This window comes from Haematobia irritans, chromosome 1, assembly GCF_050003625.1.
Source record: "Haematobia irritans isolate KBUSLIRL chromosome 1, ASM5000362v1, whole genome shotgun sequence".
NCBI classification, from domain to species: Eukaryota; Metazoa; Arthropoda; class Insecta; order Diptera; family Muscidae; genus Haematobia; species Haematobia irritans.
In genome coordinates, this window is record NC_134397.1 from 36,004,327 (window position 1) to 36,026,647 (window position 22,321).

General features: G+C 33.8%; 1 protein-coding gene across 1 annotated transcript in view; it reads left to right on the top strand.

Annotated features, from left to right (window-relative positions):
- Window positions 1-22,321, top strand: part of LOC142220561 (uncharacterized) — a 112,691-nt gene that overhangs the window by 83,614 nt on the left and 6,756 nt on the right. The window contains exons 3-4 of the mRNA XM_075289747.1: window positions 1,265-6,442; window positions 14,003-14,122. Of these exons, the coding sequence (XP_075145862.1) occupies window positions 1,265-6,442; window positions 14,003-14,122 (5,298 nt within the window). The remainder of the gene's footprint in view (window positions 1-1,264; window positions 6,443-14,002; window positions 14,123-22,321) is intronic.

The window sequence follows — 22,321 nt, forward strand, 5'->3', positions numbered from 1 at the left end:
AATTAGGTTTTCTATAGGAAAACTTATATTCAGACTGGCTGAAATAGGTTTTGTGTAGGAAAACTACAATTCAGCTTATTTGAATTAGGTTTTCTATAGGAAAACTTTAATTCAGAATAGCTGAATTAGGTTTTCTATAGGAAAACTTTAATTCAGAATGGCTGAATTAGGTTTTCTATAGGAAAACTTTAATTGCGACTGGCTGAATTACGTTTTCTATAGGAAAACTTTAATTCAGACTGTCTGAATTAGGTTTTCTATAGAAAAAGCTTTAATTCCGGCTGGCTAAATTAGGTTTTCTATAGGACAGCTTTAATTCAGATTGCCTGAATTAGGTTTTCCGTAGGAAAACTTTAATTCAGACTTAAGTTTTCTATAGAAAAACTTTATTCCGACTGGCTAAATTAGGTTTTCTGTAGGAAAACTTTAATTTAGCCTGGCTGAATTAGGTTTTCTATAAGAAAACTTTAATTCAGAGTGGCTGAATTAGGTTTTCTATAGGAAAACTTTAATTCCGACTGGCTGAATTAGGTTTTCTATAGGAAAACTTTAATTCAGCCTGGCTGAATTAGGTTTTCTATAAGATAACTTTAGTTCAGACAATCTGAATTAGGTTTTCCATAGGAAAACTTTAATTCAGACTGGCTAAATTAAGTTTTCTATAGAAAAACTTTATTCCGACTGGCTAAATTATGTTTTCTGTAGGAAACCCTTAATTCAGCTTGACTGAATTAGGTTTTCTATAAGAAAACTTTAATTCAGAGTGGCTGAATTAGGTTTTCTATAGGAAAGCTTTAATTCCGACTGGCTGAATTAGGTTTTCTATAGATAAACTTTAATTCAAGCTGGCTGAATAAGGTTTTCTGTAGGAAAACTTTAATCCAGCATGGCTGAATTAGATTTGCTATAGGAAAACTTTAATTCAGAACTGCTGAATTAGGTTTTCTATAGGAAAACTTTAATTCAGCAATACTGATTTTATCTGTTTTTTAATATATATATATATATATATATATATATATATATATATATATATATATATATATATATATATATATATATATATATATATATATATATATATATATATATATATATATATATATATATATATATATATATATATATATATATATATATATATATATATATATATATATATATATATATATATATATATATATATATATATATATATATATATATAAAATTTATATTAATATTTCCAATTGGCAATAAATCTATTTGTTTTTCCTTCTTTTAGAAATCCCGAACGAATGGAGATTTTCATCCCAAAAATTTTCAACGGGGAGGCCACCTAACAAATTATCACAATAGCAATAGCCCTAAACCAAACCAAAATAATCGTAGCAATTGGCATTGGAATAACAATAATTCCAATTCCAACTACAAGAACTCCAACGCTATACCTTGGACACCAAACTCTAATACGAGCAATAATTATTATCGTAAAAATCAGAATTATTCAAATTCTACGCCACGATTTGATAAAAAACATTTACAAAGTAGTAACGAAGGAGATAATACTGCTAGTAAATTTCACACAGATGTTGAGGGGAAATTTTTCGAAAATAAAGAAAAGAAAGAAGTAAAAGAAAAAGAAGCAAGAGATAAAGATAAGGATAAAGATAGAAGCAAGGAGAAGGATAAAAGTAAAGAGAAAGATAAAAATAAGGATAAAGAGAAGGATAGAGATAGAGAGAGAAAAACTCAACAAACTAAGGATAAGGAAAGAAAAGATCACCAACTTAAGGACAATACTACTAAGAAATCCCCCACCAGTGAAAATAAGGATAAGGAAAGAAAAGATCACCAACTTAAGGACAATACTACAAAGAAATCCCCCACAAGTGAAAAGCAATTGGTGAACGATGAGAAAGAAACCAATAGTGGTAATAATAACTACAAACCATTGACTAATCCTATACGTTTATCACCAAAACGTCCAGCCCCGACAGAAGCTAGCAAAAATTGTGAAGATTCCAAAAAATTAGAAGGAACTACAATTAAAAAACCCAAAATATCACCCAAAGTGAAAACTACAAAAACAAGTCCCAACAATAAATCAAAGCTATCAATAAATAAATCCTACAAAAAGCAACTTAAATCTATAACACCACCTAAGAAAAAACAAAAAGTTGAAAAGCAAATCGAAAAGAAATTACAAAATTCCCCTTCAAAAGAGAATTCACCAGTAATAACATCATCATCATCAACTCCTGTAGTAACGGAATGTGATACCAGCACCCAAATATTGAATGGTGGGGAAAATATATTGGAACCATCTACAGCTATAGCAACTGAGACATCAAAGGAATTAAATGTTGAAGGTGTACAATCTTCTGAAATAAAAGAATCGAATACCGAAGAAAATTTCTCAACTCAAGAAAGTGTTGTGGCTTCAGAGTCAATAGCTCCAATATTACAATCGGATCTTGAGACAAATAATAACACATTAAGCCCTTTAATACCTGCCATATTGGAAGACAGAGTAGAATCGCCTGTCATTGAAGATATTCCTTCAGTTAGCTCCGGTCTAAACCCTAATTCCGAGAATTGTGAAGTTTTGCTGGACATTTCGGAACCATTATATGAGCATATGCCCAGTGTTGTGGAAGATTTCTCAAGTCATGCAAATCCAGAGAATATCAATGAGCAACATACACAACCAAATACAACCATAGAACATCAGGAAGAACTTGCCGTAACAGATTTGGATAAAAAGAAATCATCGACTTCCAGCTCAGATCCTCAAAGTGAAGGAGAAACCAAAGAGTTTCAATTTCCTAAAATATCACTGATACCTCTGTCGCGTCTTATAGCTTCAGAATTTTGGGAAACACCACGTGAAGATCCCCTAACAAATGATCTTTGTACAAAATCCATACCACCAACTGCTACCGTTCAATCATTACCTAGTACACCACACAAACATAGTCATACGATATTCAAACCGAATTTGGTAAAACGTAAACGTAACGTCTCAACATGCAGCAATACCTCGACCAGCAGCAATACAGCCTCAACGGCTGATAATATAGTGGATAAGCTGGTGACTATGAATAAAATCAATATCAAGGATATAATCAATAGTACCGATACCAAATACGACGAAGCCTTAAAGTTACAAGCTCGCAAACGTTTAAGGGAAGAGATAAGGAAACAACTAAAATCCCTGAATATAGAGCCCACAAAAGATCATAGCACAAATACGGAATTTGTACCAGATGAAATTGTTGATTCGATTCATATACCCGATGTGGTTTTAGAAGAGATACGTAAAGTTTTGGGATACGATTTCATAGAAATATCAAGGGAACCCGCTAAAGACGAAGATACCATAGAGAAAAATTTAACAGAGACTCCCAACAGTTTGGAGAAACAAGAAGATCTCAAGCAACCTGAAGAAGTGTCAACAGATTCGCCTGCTCTTGAGTTGTTACCTGAATCTATTATTTGTGAACCTTCTCTAGAGGGTCTAGAACACTTGGAAATGAAAGAATCAAATATAAAATCGGAAAGCACAATGACTCCACAACTCGAAGATCAAAATCCCAAAAATGGGAAAAAAGTGAAAAAATATCGCAAACATAAAGAATCTCACAAAAAGTCCCATAAGAAAAAACGCCCTCTCAAGGATAGCAACTCCATCGATTTAACATCATCATCATCGTCCAGCGGAGTTATTGTCTTAGATTCATCTTCTAATTCTTCTAGTGCATCCTCTTCCTCCTCATCATCATCCTCGACATCTTCATCATCATCCTCATCCTCTTCAAGTGATTCGGAATCCGATAACTCAAAGAAATCCTCTTCGTCAGCCATAAAACGTAAACGTCTAAAACTAAAAGTTGATGCCGAGAATGTTGTCGATAGTTTCGAGAAACTTATATTACCCAGCCTTAGTGAAAGTCTTAATGAACGTTATCGTGTCAAATATTCCAATTCCACTCATACAAAATTGCATTTTATATCGTGTATATGTGTCAGTGAATATAATTCGGAGAAATTCTCCAAAATGGAAGTGGCCAAAATTCAACGAAATCTTAAATCACCCGACTGTTCCATGGCCTTGGAATTTCTTATGAGAGAAATTGTAAATGTTTTCAATAAACAAAAGCAAGTCGCCAAAATGGGAGAAACAAATTGCAGTAAGTCTGTCACCTGCCAAAAATCACCAGAAAAAGACGGTAAACGCGATAAGGATATGAGGAAACAAACACACAATGGAGGAGCATCTTCCCCGGATACAACAAAAAATGGTGAGCTGACACAAATACCCTCAACCCACAATGATAAAGATGAGGATAGGACCATAGAGAAATGTGTCTCAAAGGTATTATCCTTATATCGGCAAGAAATGAAAGCTGCAGCAGCAGCATCCCAGCATACAATTGCAATATCCAGTCCCCAACAAGCAATTACTTCCTCATCGACAGCTCAACATCAAAGTCATACATTGATGAATCAAGTGAATAAGGAGCAGCATATACCCCAAGCCAACAACCCATTACTAATGCCCACTGTGGCTGCAGCAACTTCATCGCATTCACCATCCTCCTCAACTACACTGGTGGGATGTTGTAAAAACTCCAATGGTTTGAAAGCTCATAAGGATGAATGTACTCTGCATAATCTAAATAGGATTACGCAGCTACAAAGAGATACCGATAATCAATATAATCATATCAGAACGCTAACGAATTTCAATACATCCGACTACAATCTCTTGCCCATGGACACTTCCTCTATACGTTACAGTTCTAGTCTTTTTGAGTTTCCCTCCTCCTCCTCCTCAGTATCAGCATCAGCACCCTCCAGCTCTTCGTTTACACAGTCACCCACATTTCCAGCTTTAGACTTGGATATGTTAAGAAAACAAAGCCCAATAGGTGAGGCAGTGGTCAATAATCTACGTGAGATCGATGTCAAACTTATGGAGCTTCACAAACGGAAAATGTATATCGAAGAAATGATATTGAAATTGCAAAAGGATAAAATGGATACAGATCTATTGGCCATAAAATTACAAAATGAAAAATTCATACTTCTCAATACGGCCATGACTGCCAATGTGACAACATCAACGGCAAGTGCTGCCGCTCTGGGGAAACAAAATTGTGGTGGCGCCACCACCTCTGCCAGCAATAACAATAGTGAGTCTATTTTAAATGTAAAAAATATCAAAAATGAAACTGTAGAAATACCCGATGATGATCAAGAGCCCACAATAATAAATCCAGCTCCTACGATAGTGACGACACCTCCAACAGAATCTAGAACACAAAAACACATTAGGGAGCAATCACCTGTATCCGACAACAAGAAAACAAATAAGCCTATTCATCAACCCGTTTCTGGAGAAGAGTGTGAAAGTCCTCGTAGAAATAAACAATCGGCCTCATTATCATCCTCAGGCCAGCAGAGATCATCACCTACAAGACATACATCAGAAAGAACAAAACGGAGAAGATCTCCCGACACACTATCCATAGGAGAAGCCTACAAACGCCTTTGCCAAAAGGCTCAAAAATCTTCAAGTGATATACGGGAAGTTAGTAGTAGTGGAAGTAAACGTTTAAGGGAAGAGATAAGAAAACAACTAAAATCCCTGAATATAGGGCCGACTAAAGATCATACCACAAATACGGAATTTGTACCAGATGAAATTGTTGATTCGATTCATATACCCAAAGTCCCATCATCACCAAATAATCATGATACACCTAGAGATGGTAATAGTTCATCGGTGGATAGCAATTCACGGAGAAGCAATACACCCACTAAAGAATCGAATATATCACGATTTAATTCTGAAGGAAAAAATCAAAATAAAATCCATTTCAAAATAACCTCGCCCAGAGATAGAACTTCAAGAAGAATTTACGAAAATAAATGCTCATCTAAATCGTCCACTGCTTTGGATATTAGCAATGAGGCTAGTGATGAAATTCACAAATTGCAGAATGAAGAACATAGCAAGACTAAAACAGGACCATCTAAAATCAATGGTACAATCTCAAATGCCATAGAAGTGGTGGTAGCAGATGATGCAAATCGTCCATCTACCTCGACCGCAACGCCACCTTTGCCTGCTATATCACCAATTTCAATAGCCAGTACCGTAACATCTCATGCCGGAAGCGATGATGCCAATTCACGAGAGATGCGTTATAAAAATATGCCATGTCAACAGTTTCAAGGTTTACAATCTCCCATTGCCCAAATACGAATATTCGACAATACAATATTGGCTTCATCGGAAGATGGTAAAATCTATTCATTTAATGCTTCTACCTTGGAATTGGTTAATACTTTCCATAAACATACTGAAGCCATAACCCAAATGCATGTATGTGAAGATAAAGGATTTGTCTTTACCACATCACTCGATGGTTATATGAAGAAATCCCAATTGGAGGTAAGTACATGAAAAACTAATTTAAATTTAACCTATTGGAATTGTGAATTTTTATTCTACCATGGACCATGGGATTATAAAGGGTGATTCTTTTGAGGTTAGGATTTTCATGCATTAGTATTTGACAGATCACGTGGGATTTCAGACATGGTGTCAAAGAGAAAGATGCTCAGTATGCTTTGACATTTCATCATGAATAGACTTACTAACGAGCAACGCTTGCAAATCATTGAATTTTATTACCAAAATCAGTGTTCGGTTCGAAATGTGTTTATCGACAAATTTTGTTCAGCGATGAGGCTCATTTCTGGTTGAATGGCTACGTAAATAAGCAAAATTGCCGCTATCATAAATGAAAAACATCCGCTCACTTTGAGATTTGCACAAGAAGTGATATTGTGTTTATTTCGTTTATATGACATTTGGTACTTAACTGTAGTAGGGTTGCCAAATATAATAATTAATCATTATATCATTTTCCCCCCCTTAAAAGAGTTTGATATATACATAATTTTTTTGTTAAATATATATATGATGTGTACTTATACATGAAAATTCATTTCCCTTTCATATAAATAATAATATGAAAAGTTTATAATATGAAAAATAGATCATTTTTTGTTTTAAATTAATAATCCAAAAATCGTGCTGGTACTTTTCGTTGTCTTTCAGAGCGTCTAAGAGCATTATTAGGAGTTGAAAGTTGAGTTGCTTCTGAGACAGTCTTAGATGGGTCTTCATTTAAGTTTGCTGGTGGTAGGGATTCTTGTAACACAGCTCGTGGAATTCCTAGATGTTGTTGCTTACTTGAAATGATTATTTATTGTTGACTTACAAAAGATTTCCTTTCCGATTCGCTTCTAATAGTGTTCTTGTTAACGCCTACTTTCCGTATTTGGTCCACGTGTCGCTTCCATACTCTTCCATCGTCCAATTTAATGTTATAATGGAGCTTCCCAAGCCTCTCCTTCACCTCTCCAAATTTCCATTTGCTAATAGACAGATAGTGTCGCACTGAAACTCTATCACCAACTGAAAAATATTTGACATTTGTATTTGGGTTATATATCTGGGCACCATTTTTTGGTAACAATAAATCAAGTCGGGATTTAATCTGTCTACCAAACATCAACATCGCTGGTGATTTTCCAGTAACAGGATGGATAGCTCGCCGGTAAGAAAATAATATTTTTGCCAATTCTTTGCTCATTGAGCTTGGGCTGCACTTCGATGCTAATAATTTGTTTTTAAACGTTTGTACATACCGTTCGGCTTGGCCATTAGTTGCTGGATGGTAGGGTGCGCCTAGCTTGTGCTCGATACCATTCTCTTTGAGAAACCTCTTAAAATCATTGGATACAAATTGTGTTCCATGGTCGCTCACAAATATATTCGGAATACCAAATTGGGCAAATATTTCCCGACATTTTTGAATTGTTGTGTCCGTTGTTATATTGGGAACAATATGAATTTCTGGCCATTTTGTAAATGAATCTATAAGTATGAACAAGTATTTTCCCATGAAAGGTCCTGCATAGTCTGCATGAACACGCTCGAATGGCTTGCTCGGCCTGGCCCAACAATGCGTTTCAACCTTTTTTGGATCCGGGCGTACTAATTGACACGATTCGCATTTAGCCACTAAATTCTCAATGTCGTTGTCCATTTGGTTCCACCATACATAGGCTCTTGCTAAACTTTTCATACGTGATATACCGAAATGTGCTGTATGTAATTCATCTAAGACACGTTCTCTCAACTTTTTTGGTATGTACACCCTAATGCCGCGTAAAATGCAGCCATTATTCAAAGAAAATTCCGTTTGAGTGATTCCAAAACGGTCTTTACTATTACACTCGCGACCATACTGCAAGCAATTTAACAAAGTTTTTACCTCTGAATCCATCTTTGTTGCATACCTTAGTTCCTCAGCTGTAACAGGTAAATTATTAATAATCTCTTCTTCCACAACATGGACTTCATCAATGAACTCGTCGCTTTCAGGTGTTGGCAAACGTGACATAGCATCTGCATTTGAATTTTCTTTTGACCTCTTGCATTGGATATCATAATTGAACTGCTCTAAAAATATGGCATAATGTTGCATTCTTGTTGCTGAATATACTGGTAGTCCTTTCTTTGGTGAGAAAATTTGCGATATGGCTCTATTGTCTGTAATTAGAGTAAATTTCTTACCAAATAAATAATTATAAAATTTGCGGACACCAAAAATTATAGCGTACGCCTCTCTATCTATTTGGGAATACTTTTGCTGTGTTCTACTAAGGGTCTGTGACGCGAATTGTATGGGTTTTTCAGAACCATCTTCGCAAATGTGACTAAGTACTGCGCCCACACCTGTAGGGCTAGCGTCGACAGCTAATGTTATTGGTAACCTTGGGTCGTAATGGGTTAGAACCGTATCGGACTGCATTTGCCTTTTAATTTCATTAACCGCTGCTTCACACTCTTTATCAAAACAAAATTGTACCTCATTTTGCAATAGCCGGTTTAATGGATATGCAATATCGGCGAGGTTTTTTACGAATCTACCGTAGTAATTAATAAGGCCTAGAAAAGCACGAACTTCGTCTTTGTTCGATGGCATTTTCATTTGTTGTATTGCTTGTATTTTACTTTCCATGCGCTTAATGCCCGATTTATTTATCACATACCCACAGTAAACAATTTCGTTTTGCAAGAATTCCGACTTATCAATATTTATTCGCATGTTGTACTTACAGAATCTTTTTAAAACTTCTTCTAGTCTGTACAGGTGGGTTTGGTCGTCTGGAGCCGTAATCTTGATATCGTCTAAGAAAACTGAAACGCCAGGAATGTCGCTCAGAATTTGTTCCATTAACCTTTGAAATTTTGCAGGTGCACTGGCTATGCCATACATCATCCGAGTCGGTTGGTATAGACCTTTATGTGTGTTTAATGTTAACAAATGTCTGTCCTTTGGATGAATTTCCAGTTGTAAGTACGCCTTCGTCAAATCAATTTTAGAAAATTTTTTTCCTCCAGCCATCTTGCTGAAAAGTTCCTCAATCGTAGGAAGAGGATACTCATCTAGTACTAAAGCCGGGTTAAGGGTTACTTTGTAGTCGCCGCATATTCTTACCGCCCCATTCTTTTTTGGCACAATAACCACAGGGGTAGCCCATTCGCTTTTCTCAACTTTTTCAAATAAGCCATCAGCAACATGCTCATCCAATTGTTTTTCAACAGCTTCCATCAGTGGAAATGGGACCCTTCTAGCCTTCACAAATTTTGGTGTTACGTCTGGCTTTAAATATAAACGGGCTTGAAGTTCTTTTATTTTGCCAACTGATTTTGAAACCACTACAGGATACTTTTCAAGCAATTTTTTAATTTTTGATTCGTTCTCGGTTTGTATTGAATTAACAACTTCTCTACCCTCATCGCCTTTAATTATTTCGTCCAAATTTAGCTTTATTTGACGCAACCAATCTCGACCCATCAATGGCTTCCGATCCGACTTGACGATGTACAACTTCAATTTCTTGTTATGACATTGAGCTATGTTCACTCGAATGAAACCTACACATTTTAGTTTCGTGCCACAATAGCTTGTTAGTTGTATATCTGATGGTTCGACTGTAATTTTTGAGAAATAATTCTTTGCGTCGTTTAAATTCATTATGGAAACAGGAGCACCCGTGTCCATCTCGAAATCAATCAAGTGATTATTGACCTTTAAAGGCACCACAATTTTCTTACGTAATTTTGTTGGGCTCTGTATTTCTGCAATGTGCAGAATTTCTTCTACTGTTTTCTCTTCTTCACTGTCGTTTATCATATTCACTTTATTTTTGCCTTTATAGCATACCTTCTTAATGTGCCCTTTCTTTTTGCACAAATGACATACGGCGTCTTTAAATTTGCATTGATCGGCCATGTGTCTGTTGTCCCCACAGCGAAAACAGGTTTTTGCTTCATAACGACTTACTCTTTTCTTATACCTTCCTTCTTTAGTCGACTTGACCGCCATTTTGTTCACGCTCATCTTCTCCACCTTACACTGCAATTCATTTCCACCCGTCTCTGCCATCTCGCTCGCCATCACCATATCCATTGCTTCAGCAAAAGTCAGCCCTTTTTTCTCCAACAGCCTGCTCTGAACCTTTTTATCCAACAAACCAAACACCAATTGATTCCTCAAGGCCTTCTCCAGATGATCACCAAAGATTCTCTAAGAGAAGCAATTTTCATCCGATCCGGCTGAAATTTGCTACATGGTGTTGATATATGGTCTGTAATAACCATGCAAAAATTGGTCCACATCGGTCAATAATTATATATAGCCCCCATATAAACCGATCCCCCGATTTGGCTTGCCGAACCTCTAAGAGAAGCAAATTTCATCCGATCCGGCTAAAATTTGGTGCATGGTGTTGGTATACGGTCTCTAACAACCATGCAAAAATTGGTACACATCGGTCCATAATTATATATAGCCCCCATATAAACCGATCCCCAGATTTGGCTTGCGGAGCCTCTAAGAGAAGCAAATTTCATCCGATCCGGCTGAAATTTGGTACATGGTGTTAGAATATGGTCTCTAACAACCATGAAAAAATTGGTCCACATCGGTCCATAATTATATATAGCCCCCATATAAACCGATCCCCAGCTTTGACCTCCTGAGCCTCGTGGAAGAGCAAAATTCAACCGATTGGGTTGAAATTTGGTTTGTGGTGTTAATATATAGCCTCAAACACCCATGCAAAAATTGGTCGAAATCGGTCCATAATTATATATAGCCCCCATATAAACCGATCCCCAGATTTGACCTCCGGAGCCCCTTGGAAGAGCAAAATTCATCCGATTCGGTTGAAATTTGGTACGTGATGTTAGTACATGATAACCATGCCAAAAGTGGTCCATATCAGTCCCTAATCATATATAGCCCCCACATAAACCGATCCCGAGATTTGGGACTGACTCGGATGAAATTTGCTCCTCCAAGTGGCTCCAAACTTGGAGGAGCAAATTTCATCCGAGTCAGTTGAAATTTGGTACATTGTGGTAGTATATAGCCGTTAACAACCATGCCTAACTAGGTCCATATCGGTCTAAAGTTATATATATCCCTCAGATAAATAGATCCCCAATCACACAAAAATTGGTCTATATCAAGTTCATAATTGTATATAGCCCACATATAAGCGACCCCCATATTTCAATTCTGGCTCTCTACGTACCGTGCAAAAGTCCATATCGATTCGTAATTATTTGTAGTCTTACCTATACATACCTTTTTTGTCTAATATATACCACGTATGGACTAACTCACAATTTAGAAAACTATGTTAAGTAGTTTTAAGATACCACAACCCAATTAATTCGATTGTGGATGACTGTCTTTCGTACAAGTTTCTACGCAATCCATGGTGGAGGGTACATAAGATTCGGCCTGGCCAAACTTATGGCCGTATATACTTGTTTAGAAATAATTTTCTATAGAAATAAAATTTTGGAAAAATTTTCTATAGAAATAAAATTTTGAAAAAATTTTCTATAGAAATGAAATTTTGACAAAATTTTCTATAGAAATAAAACATTGACAAAATTTTTTATAGAAATAAAATGTTGACAAAATTTTCTATAGAAATAAAATTTTAGCAAAATTTTCTATAGAATAAAAATTTGACAACATTTTGTATAGAAATAAAAAGTTGACAAAATTTTCTATAGAAATAAAATTTTGATAAAATTTTGTATAAAAATAAAATTTTGACAAAATATTTTATAGAAATAAATTTTTATTGTTGTTTTTGATCTCAGCTTAAAGCCATGCATTGTCTAAACTACAAGTGTAGCTTAACCAACAGAGGAAAAGTATGCTTGTCAAATTTATTTGGGCAAAGCCCTATAGACTGCAAGATGGTTGGATGTACAGCTGTTTCGGAATTACCACATTCCTCATCAGCATCCTCTACTTGCAGCAAAACTATCAACCAATTATCAGAATAAATTCGGGTAATTCACTCAACCCAAAGTGAACTACACTTGAACCTCCCGAAAAAGGGTTTGATAGTCGGCTACTGCCTAAACAAATGTGCCAGCATATCTCTTTTCCTTTGCCAAACTCAAATCATCGATTTGAATGTATTTGGCTGGGTTTGTTTTTGAGCGTGCTTCCTCTATCTTCATTCGTTTTGTTTGTTATTGTTGGCTTCTCTTCAATCGTTATTGTTGTTTTTGATCTCAGCTTAAAGCCATGCATTGACTAAACTACAAGTGTAGCTTAACCAACAGAGGAAAAGTATGCTTGTCAAATTTATTTGGGCAAAGCCCTATAGACTGCAAGATGGTTCGATGTACAGCTGTTACGGAATTACCACATTCCTCATCAGCATCCTCTACTTGCAGCAAAACTATCAACCAATTATCAGAATAAATTCGGGTAATTCACTCAACCCAAATTGAACTACACTTGAACCTCCCGAAAAATGATTTGATAGTCGGCTACTGCCTAAACAAATTTGCCAGCATATCTCTTTTTCCTTTGCCAAACTCAAATCATCGATTTGAATGTATTTGGCTGGGTTTGATTTTGAGCGTGCTTCCTCTATCTTCATTCGTTTTGTTTGTTATTGTTGGCTTCTCTTCAATCGTTATTGTTGTTTTTGATATCAGCTTAAAGCCATGCATTGACTAAACTACAAGTGTAGCTTAACCAACAGAGGAAAAGTATGCTTGTCAAATTTATTTGGGCAAAGCCCTATAGACTGCAAGATGGTTGGATGTACAGCTGTTACGGAATTACCACATTCCTCATCAGCATCCTCTACTTGCAGCAAAACTATCAACCAATTATCAGAATAAATTCGGGTAATTCACTCAACCCAAAGTGAACTACACTTGAACCTCCCGAAAAAGGGTTTGATAGTCGGCTACTGCCTAAACAAATTTGCCAGCATAAATTTTTGACAAAATTTTCTATAGAAATAAAATGTTGACCAAATGAAATTTTAACAAAATTTTCTATAGAAATACAATTTTGACAACATTTTTTAAGAAATAAAATTTTGACAAATTTTTCTATATAAATAAAATTTTGACAAAATTTTCTATAGAAATAAAATATTGACAACATTTTCTAAGAAATAACCATTTGACAAAATTTTCTATAGAAATAAAATTTTGAAAAAAAATTGCTATAAAATAAAATTTGTAGAAAAGTTTCTATAGAAATACAATTTTGCAAACTAATATTTTTTTATTTGGTAGTTTTTTTGGTAAAATTGTTTAAAAATTTGTATAGACTATTTTTGGCTAGAGTTGCAACCGTGGATATAATGCATCATTCAATATACATCATTGCATATAAATACATTGCGAGCGTATGTTAGCGTAACATTAGGTCGAATAAGTGATATTAATTCAAAATCATACGCCAATGAATTAATATTACTTATACTCACTCCATTTCTACTGATTTAAATACTTTATATAAATAACACATTTTTGGCACAAAAATTAGAAAAAACATTGATAATATTTATTTTTTTTTTTTCTTTATATTTATAGAATTTGTCATCGGGCACTCAATCCGTTTACTTAAAAGAACCTTTGCAGACTCTTGATATATTATGGGATACAGCCTATACGGGAAGCAGATGGGGCAATATATACATGACTCAAATTACGGTATGTATTAGATCTAATATTGAATAGATTATAAAATATACTCTAAAAATATATATAGAAAAATTACGAGATTTTTCAAAGAGAATATCAAACTACTGTGTGCGTTAGGAAAGATATTCAAAAAGGAAACTATTGTTATTGATGACCATATTTAATATAACAAATCGAATGCTACAATTTTCCGATAAATAATTGCATATAAATGTATTTTTCACATATTATTACAATTTTATTTTTCATTTATTATGTTTGAAGGGAAATTGGTAATTTCCCTATATTGGAAAACGTTATCAGGAGAACTTCGACGAAAGTGAAAAATCAAAAATGCACAGATTCTTAGGGTGACTTTTTTTGTTAGTTTAATCCTTTTTTTTAATATTTTATCGGTTTTGTATATATTTTTACATCATTTAATAGTGTAAAATGTAATCGCTCCCTTTAAAACTGTACAGTTTGTTGTCCATAATAGTGGGCAACGTATAATATTGCGAAATATTGTTTTATTTTCAATAAGTATAATGTGTTCTAACCAAAACATGTAATAATGACACAAAAAGGTTAATTTTATAAACAAAAAATGTTTATATAAATTTCTATAGAAATAAAATTAAATTTAAAAATAACAAAATTTTCTATAGAAATAAAATTTTTCAAAATTTTCTATAGAAATAAAATTTTGGCAAAATTTTCTATAGAAATAAAATGTTGACAAAATTTTCTGTAGAAATAAAATTTTGACAAAATTTTCTATAGAAATAAAATGTTTGCAAAATTTTCTATAGAAATAAAATTTTCTAAAGAAATAAAAATTTGATAAAATGTTATTATTATTTTCTATAGAAATAAAAGTTTGGCAAAATTTTCTATAGAAATACAATTATGACAAAATTTTCTATAGTATTTTTTTTTTTTACTATAGAATTTTGTTTGGTTGTTTTTTGGTAAAATTCTCTCCAAATTTTGGTAGATTATTTTTGATTCGAGTGCCAACCGTGCTTAGCAATCGTTAACGATTTCAGTGGAAATTGAAGTTAATCTGTTGTTCATGTTTTTCATTCAATACTTAGCTCCCCATACTCATTTCCTCCAGTCTGTAATGAACCGTCTTTTTTGTTCTATTGTGTCTACTACACTTTTCTAACAATATCGCTATGCGAAAATCATAACGTTCGATTTTGTTTTAAATTTATTGGTGCGACGTGATTATAACTCATGGATGGCTGCCTATTTGAGTGTGTTGCAATTTATTATTTTCCTCTTTGTCTTCTTAGGTATTTTCGTTAAGTTTTTGGATTTTTTTTTTTTTTTTTGTGTAAAGGGAGATATTCAAACAAAATGCTTAAACTACATGCAAATAACTATTCAGAATTTATTATGATATGACTGTAAAGAGAAGGGCGTTATTTTCTACAAGTTTCCTATTACAACTCCATTGAAAAGTTAGTCATGCATTGGCTTTTGTTGCGGATATCAACCACACCTTCTTATTCTTCGATAAAAATAGGGGTAGTTTAGATTTGTTTCCAGTCCATGAGTTTTAGTTGCATCTGCCAACGCAGCAGAACTAATGCATAACTATAGCGTATAGCTGAGAAAGCAGGGACATCAGCCATTATTATCCTTGCACTAAGGCCACCTGCTTTCATAGCCATATTTAGACGAATGGAAGCTCCTCCCGTTTTTTGGGGAGGAGCTCTGTTATTTTGTGTTAGTTGTTTAACATATTTTGTACATAACTTTTAGTATTGTCTAAATAAATAGAAGTGCAGCAATACAAATAACTCATATCGAAGAAGGTTGAAATGCTTAATACTTGAGGTTCACTTTTTTTATGAAATTGTTTTCATGGGCTGGGAGGAGTTTTTCTTTGTATTATCTAAATAACAATAACGAAATAACAATTCCTACATAACATACAATGGTCGTTTTAGGAAAAAGAAATGCCCTAACGTACATAAGATAGGCGGGCCAGGTCGCCATTTTCTACTGTAATAGAAATCAGTCAGTCATTTCGGCCGGGCTGAACCTTTGCATGCATACAAGATCCGAATCATTAGACTAAACGTCTTATGCGCCGTTCATACTATCAGTATATCCATGCGATTTGGGATATGTTTGTCGTAACATATTCCAAAAGGTTTTCCTATCTGGTGCGATTAGGATGCTCAAAATGAAACGGTTTTGTCCAAGACTGGTACCCCGTCAATGACAAACCCATGTTAAACTAACCGGTCTCTTTCTTAAGTGTTGGCCTGAACTGTGGGACCACGGTTCCACAGTTGTTAGAATTCTACCAAAAATGGTAGATTTTTTTTACTGTTTGGTAGACTGGTAGAATTCTTAATGTTTTGATTGATTTCGCAAAATATTCCTGTCCATAAAATTTTTATAGAAATTGTCTCTAGAAATAAAACAGAATTTAAATTTTATTGTTGTTTATTGAAATAAAATTTCGACAAAATTTTCTCTAGAAATAAAATTTTGACCATTTTTTCTCTAGGAATAAAATTTTAACAAAAATCTCTATAGAAATAAAATGTAATGAAAAAATTTAATTTCCAAAAATAAAAAATTTAAAAAATTTTTTGGTTGTGGTAACAGTTGCCGATGGCAAAGGTATCTCAAAACATTTTCATATGAGATCTAAATTAGTCCAAATGTACTGAATTTCAACATGTTCGGATCAAATGATATAAACTCTGATCTAAATCTCATACAAAATTTGGTTCGTAATAATGGTCTTCATTTAACGCCCTCAAAAACAAAATATTTGGCTATAGCAAAAAATAAAACTGTGGAAATTGAAAGTGTGTCTCCCAAACTATGCATTGAAGATGTTGCAAGAATTTGGGAGTAATATTTAATTCAAAACTTACATGGTCAGATCATATTCTTTGCGTAGTCGGAAATTTTCACGGAATGCTACGTAATATATGGGCCGTTCGGACAAGTACGCCGCAATCCATTCGAATGTTGTTAGCAAAAACGTATCTAATTCAAAAAGTTTTGTACGGATGTGAAATCTTTGCAAGTTCAAATTATTCAGACTCCCAAAAATTAAAAATTGCATACAACAACATTGCTCGATATATATTCAACAAACGACGCTATGACCGAATATCAGAGTATGCATATAAAATATTCAATATTAAATTCGAAAACTTGTTGGAAGTAAAATGTCTGGTTCAACTTCATAAAATAGTTTATACTAAAAGCCCACCAAACCTCTATAGATGCATCCAGTTTGCCCGCTCGAACAGAGCACAAAATACATCCTAAGATACGATCACTAGTATGCGAAAGACAATTCTTCATATCACTATTCGTCTCTGGATCTCCTTACCTTCCACAAACTACAAGTAATGCTATCCGATTTAAAAATAAATTATTTAAAATATTTGCTTAACTGTTTAAAAATGTTGTTTACAATATAAAATATTGCTAACTTATCGAAAATTTTTCAATTATTATAAATTTTGTTTTTTGTTATATTAAATGATTTTTTATATTTATATGTTTTCTCCTACACCAACACATTTACACATTGCTTCTAATCAAACATGAATCTAGTACTGTCATTTATAAGATGTATCATCTGGTTGTACTAGTTTTACAAATTAAAAAAAAATTGCACTACCAGTAGGCTCCAATTCAAAACGGATCGTTTCAATAATTACTGATATAACATTGATATAAGCCAATTCAACCAAATCGACTAAAAATTATGGTCTCAAAAGGCTCTAGAAGATTGTTTATCTCAAACCATCCTTTTTCCATTATCATATAGCACCCTTTGACTACCGATGTCCATTTAGGAGGACACTCGAAAACGACACCAAACTCTATGTCCCCACTTAGTTTTGATTTATTTCTCAATGTTATTTTAAAGTAGAGGCTTTAATCTAAATAAGCTATAAGTATTTGCCATATTAATGAGCACTAAAATGCATTTTTATAAACATCTTTAACTATAAACGAAAAATACGAAATTTTGAAACCATTTTTCTACTGTATGTATCTAATAAATGGAGATTCATACAAAAACTATAGCTGATATTTTTTCGGGTTCTTTTTTGTATTTTTTCTCACACTTGCCATTTGCCATTTGCCAATTGGTCAAAATTCAAGAATCAAGTTTTCAGAACAAACTCATATAGCTCTTGAAGTAATTGCGGTAGATTCTCAAAATTATAATTTTTTTCTATATGCTGTCAGCACAAGTAAAAGCAGAAGAAAAATTAAAGTTTTTAACATTAGGTTTATTTCGGTATTCAAAAAAAAATATTTATACAGTACAGGAGGCTAATCACGGCATTCGATATCGAATTCATAATCGTATCGAAAAAATCTTCGATACGATTAAAAATTTGGATCACGGGATTCGATCGAAATTTAATGCAATTTCTCAAGCATTGCCAACAGCAAAAAACGGAGCAGAACAAAATGAAAGGACAAAATTAAGTTAGAGTCACAAAATAGAATGTAGAAAAAACATATATTTGGAGGTTTCAAATTAAAAAGTAAATTGTATTGCATTATATCTTATCTCTTTTTTACATTCCTCCAAATTCCCTCCTAATTGAAGGATGAGATGAATATAAAATAATTCGGCGACAAATAAGGAATAAAAGTGCACATTCCCAGCAAAAAAAGTTCTTCCAAAGGCACAACTTTTAAAGCACTTCCGGAAGATGCACTCCCATTGATGTTCTTTATTTTAACTACCAAGAAAGTTCTTTTAATTCAACTTGATTTGTTCATACTTTTAATGGGTAATTTTAACTTTTTTGTTTCAAATATGTTAAAAACAGAGTAAGAATTCATAAAATGGTACAAATCATTTAAATTTTGTCGAAAAAAATGCTAAATTCAATCTGAAAAAATTGTGAATTTTTGAAAATATTTGAGGTCAAACGTTTCCAGCAAGCGTTAGAATCCATTATAAATTATATAAATTATAAAAAAATATAAAAATTATTTATTTGACAAAATATGACAAAATTGTTTAATTTACATCCAAAACACTGAATTCGGATTACACCTAAAGAAGTGATGCAAATTCAGTGCAACGGCTGTTGAAATGGAGGACTTCCGTCCTATGACAAGCCCATGTTAAATTCATCGCTTCTGCGTCAATTATGCACCACTTCCGGATCCAAAAAGAACATTTTTATTACTTTTTTGGTTTGAAATGGTGTGCACTGTTAGAAAGTCACCTTTTGCAGGCTCAATGGACGATTTGGGCTGACGAAGGAGACGTTCAAATGGAAAATAATTTTTGGTGGTATGTCAACGTCAATTATATCACTTTACAATTGTCTGCCGTGTTAAAACTTTTTGCGAGTGTAAGCCTTCATAATTCACTATTCTTATAAGGTGGTCCAGAAGCGTTATGTTGTCACGGAATGGTACGGTATTTGGTTGATCACTATCTCTTGGATATCGATCTAGCATGTGCACTTTATATATGGTTCTTTGCCAAGCTAGGATGCTCGCTCCCGAACTCGACTATGACCAATTTTTGTTTAACTTTTATTGGAGTTGCATTAGTCCTAAATATTAAACATATGTTCATTATATGTAAATTTACTACAAATTAGCAACAATTCGAACTAAAACTAATATATTTACTATTTCTATATGGCGAAAACAATGTAAAAAAAGTGAAAAATGTTTTACGATTACAATTTAACAATCGAAAAAATTGTCGATCAAAAAACTCGATATCGACTCCCGTGATCCGATAAATTTAGATTTCGATCAAAAGTTCTCGATATCGAATGCCGTGATTAGCCCCCAGGACTAAAAAAGCAATGTCTGTCACATCATAAGCAATCCATTAACAACTAATAGATATAGGGCATATTTCAAAATAGTTGTGTATCCCTTTCTCAATGCACCTCATAATCTCCATTGGCGATTGCATATTGTGCTATCAAATTCCATACCAAACAGCAACCAATGATTACTATATTCTCGAAAAACTCAAAAAATGAAAATGGTATCCAAATACATTAAAAGCATAGTGACAAAGAAGATGGAGGCTACACTATGTTTGCTTCTTATTGTGTTTATTATGATGTCCTGTTTAGCCTTACTGCTTACTCATGGCCTGGCCTGCAAATTATAACTAAAGTCAAGTTGTCCCCATTCTTTCCATAATTTAATATCTCTCAATGCAACTTTAGTGAAAAGAGAAAGAGATGTTATATGCTCTCTCGTAAAATATGCACTTCATTCTCTCTTATTTATTTCTCACTATTACTCTTTGATTAGTGTCTCCACAAAGAAAACAATGCATTCCTTTTGGATACCAATAATAATGCGCATGTCTTGCACTTGTGTCGTATATTTTGGTGCAATTGTTTTTGTATTTGAGTAGAGTACATCAAGGGAGTTATATAGGAGCTGACAAAACGCATTAAAAAAAGGATTTGCTAGTTATAGTCGTCTACGATGAAATGGGGGGACCTACCTCCCACCTTTCCCCTTTTTAGTAGCGATATGTACATGCATTGTTTTGTGTTTTAGTAGGTAGTATATGTACATATATTGTTTTGTGTTTACATAAATATTTTGTTATTCTATTTTCTTGTGCGTGTCTACATGCACATTCTTTCTAGTTGTTGTTGCATTTTTCTGGCATCCTTTTTGCAAGATATTGCTGACATTTGGTTGGTCGATGTATTTCCATAGGGCTATGTATACTTTGTGTTATATTACACAAGTGTGGGCGTATTCCCTCGCTTATAATCGTCATTCTTATTGGTCGTTAGTATTTTCAGCTCATTTATTTATGTACAAATATTATGTTTATTTATATCAATATACATAGAAAAATATATCATGGACGTTAAAGTAGTATTAGTAGTAGTACTTAAAGTTGAGATACTTAAAATCTGTCTTGGATGGTTTTTATTGTTTTGTCAGATATCCACCATTAAAAAGTTTAACTTTTATCAATTCAAGAATGCAATGGAAGTAATAAAGTAAGTTTTTATAAAACTCGTTAATGCAGTTTTTAAGGAACCATCTTTGTTTTGGGGTTGCATACTCAGTAGAGGTGTGCGCGTGACACGAAGTTTTCGTGACACGCGTGATTCACGCGTGAGTCACGTGATTCGTGAATGAAATTTTGACCAAATCACGTGAATGTGCGTGAATGGGACTGAACAAAAATGTGTCGTGCGTGATCGTGCGTGAACATCAAATTCTGTTCGTGAATGTGCGTGAGTAATTTTTTTTCAAAATCACGCTCACGACAAAATTCACGTTCACGAAAAAATTCACATTCACGAAAAATTCACGCTCACGACAAAATTCACGATCACGAAGAAATTCACGTTCACGAAGAAATTCACATTCACGAAAACTTCACACTCACGATGACATTCACGTTCACGAAAAAATTCACGTTCACGAAAAATTCACTCTCACGAGAAAATTCACGTTCACGAAAAATTCACTCTCACGAGAAAATTCACGTTCACGAAGAAACTCACATTCACGAAAAATTCACACTCACGATGAAATTCAGCCTCACGAGAAATCACGAACCTATTCACGCTCAAGACAAATTTTATATCTACAAAAATGTCTTGCTCACGATAAAAATATGTATGAAATATCTGTATTGGACTTCATACTAGATTTTATTAAAAACAACATTTTCATTATTCATGTTTCGTAGCTAATATTTATTTTTTAATAATTAGCTTTAAAAAGTAAGATTTACTCAAGTATATTTTACTAAAATTTTTAACATGTACATAGTTTCATGGGGTTAAATTTTAAATCCTATGAACATAGTGTACTCAATGAACTATTTGAAATATATGACGCATATTAAGCAAAATGTCCAGTATCGATACTGCTTTCATTTTTATATCGAAAAATTCTGAATAATGTGTTGGGGTATAACTGACGTCGTCATTCCGGTTGTAACACATTGAAATACTGCTCTCATACAGAATAATATTCTGGGTCGTGGTGAAACTCGATCTAACGATGCCGGTCCGCATGTTGAAACCTAATTTCCGAACGAAACAAGCTATCGATATAAAACTTGGTATAAGTAGTTGTTATTTATGTAGGTGGATGGTATTACAAATGGGCCCCCATATTTGGCTTCCGGAAGAGCAAATTTCCATATGGGTCCTTAGTTATATATAGCTCCCATTTAAACCGCACTAGTAATAT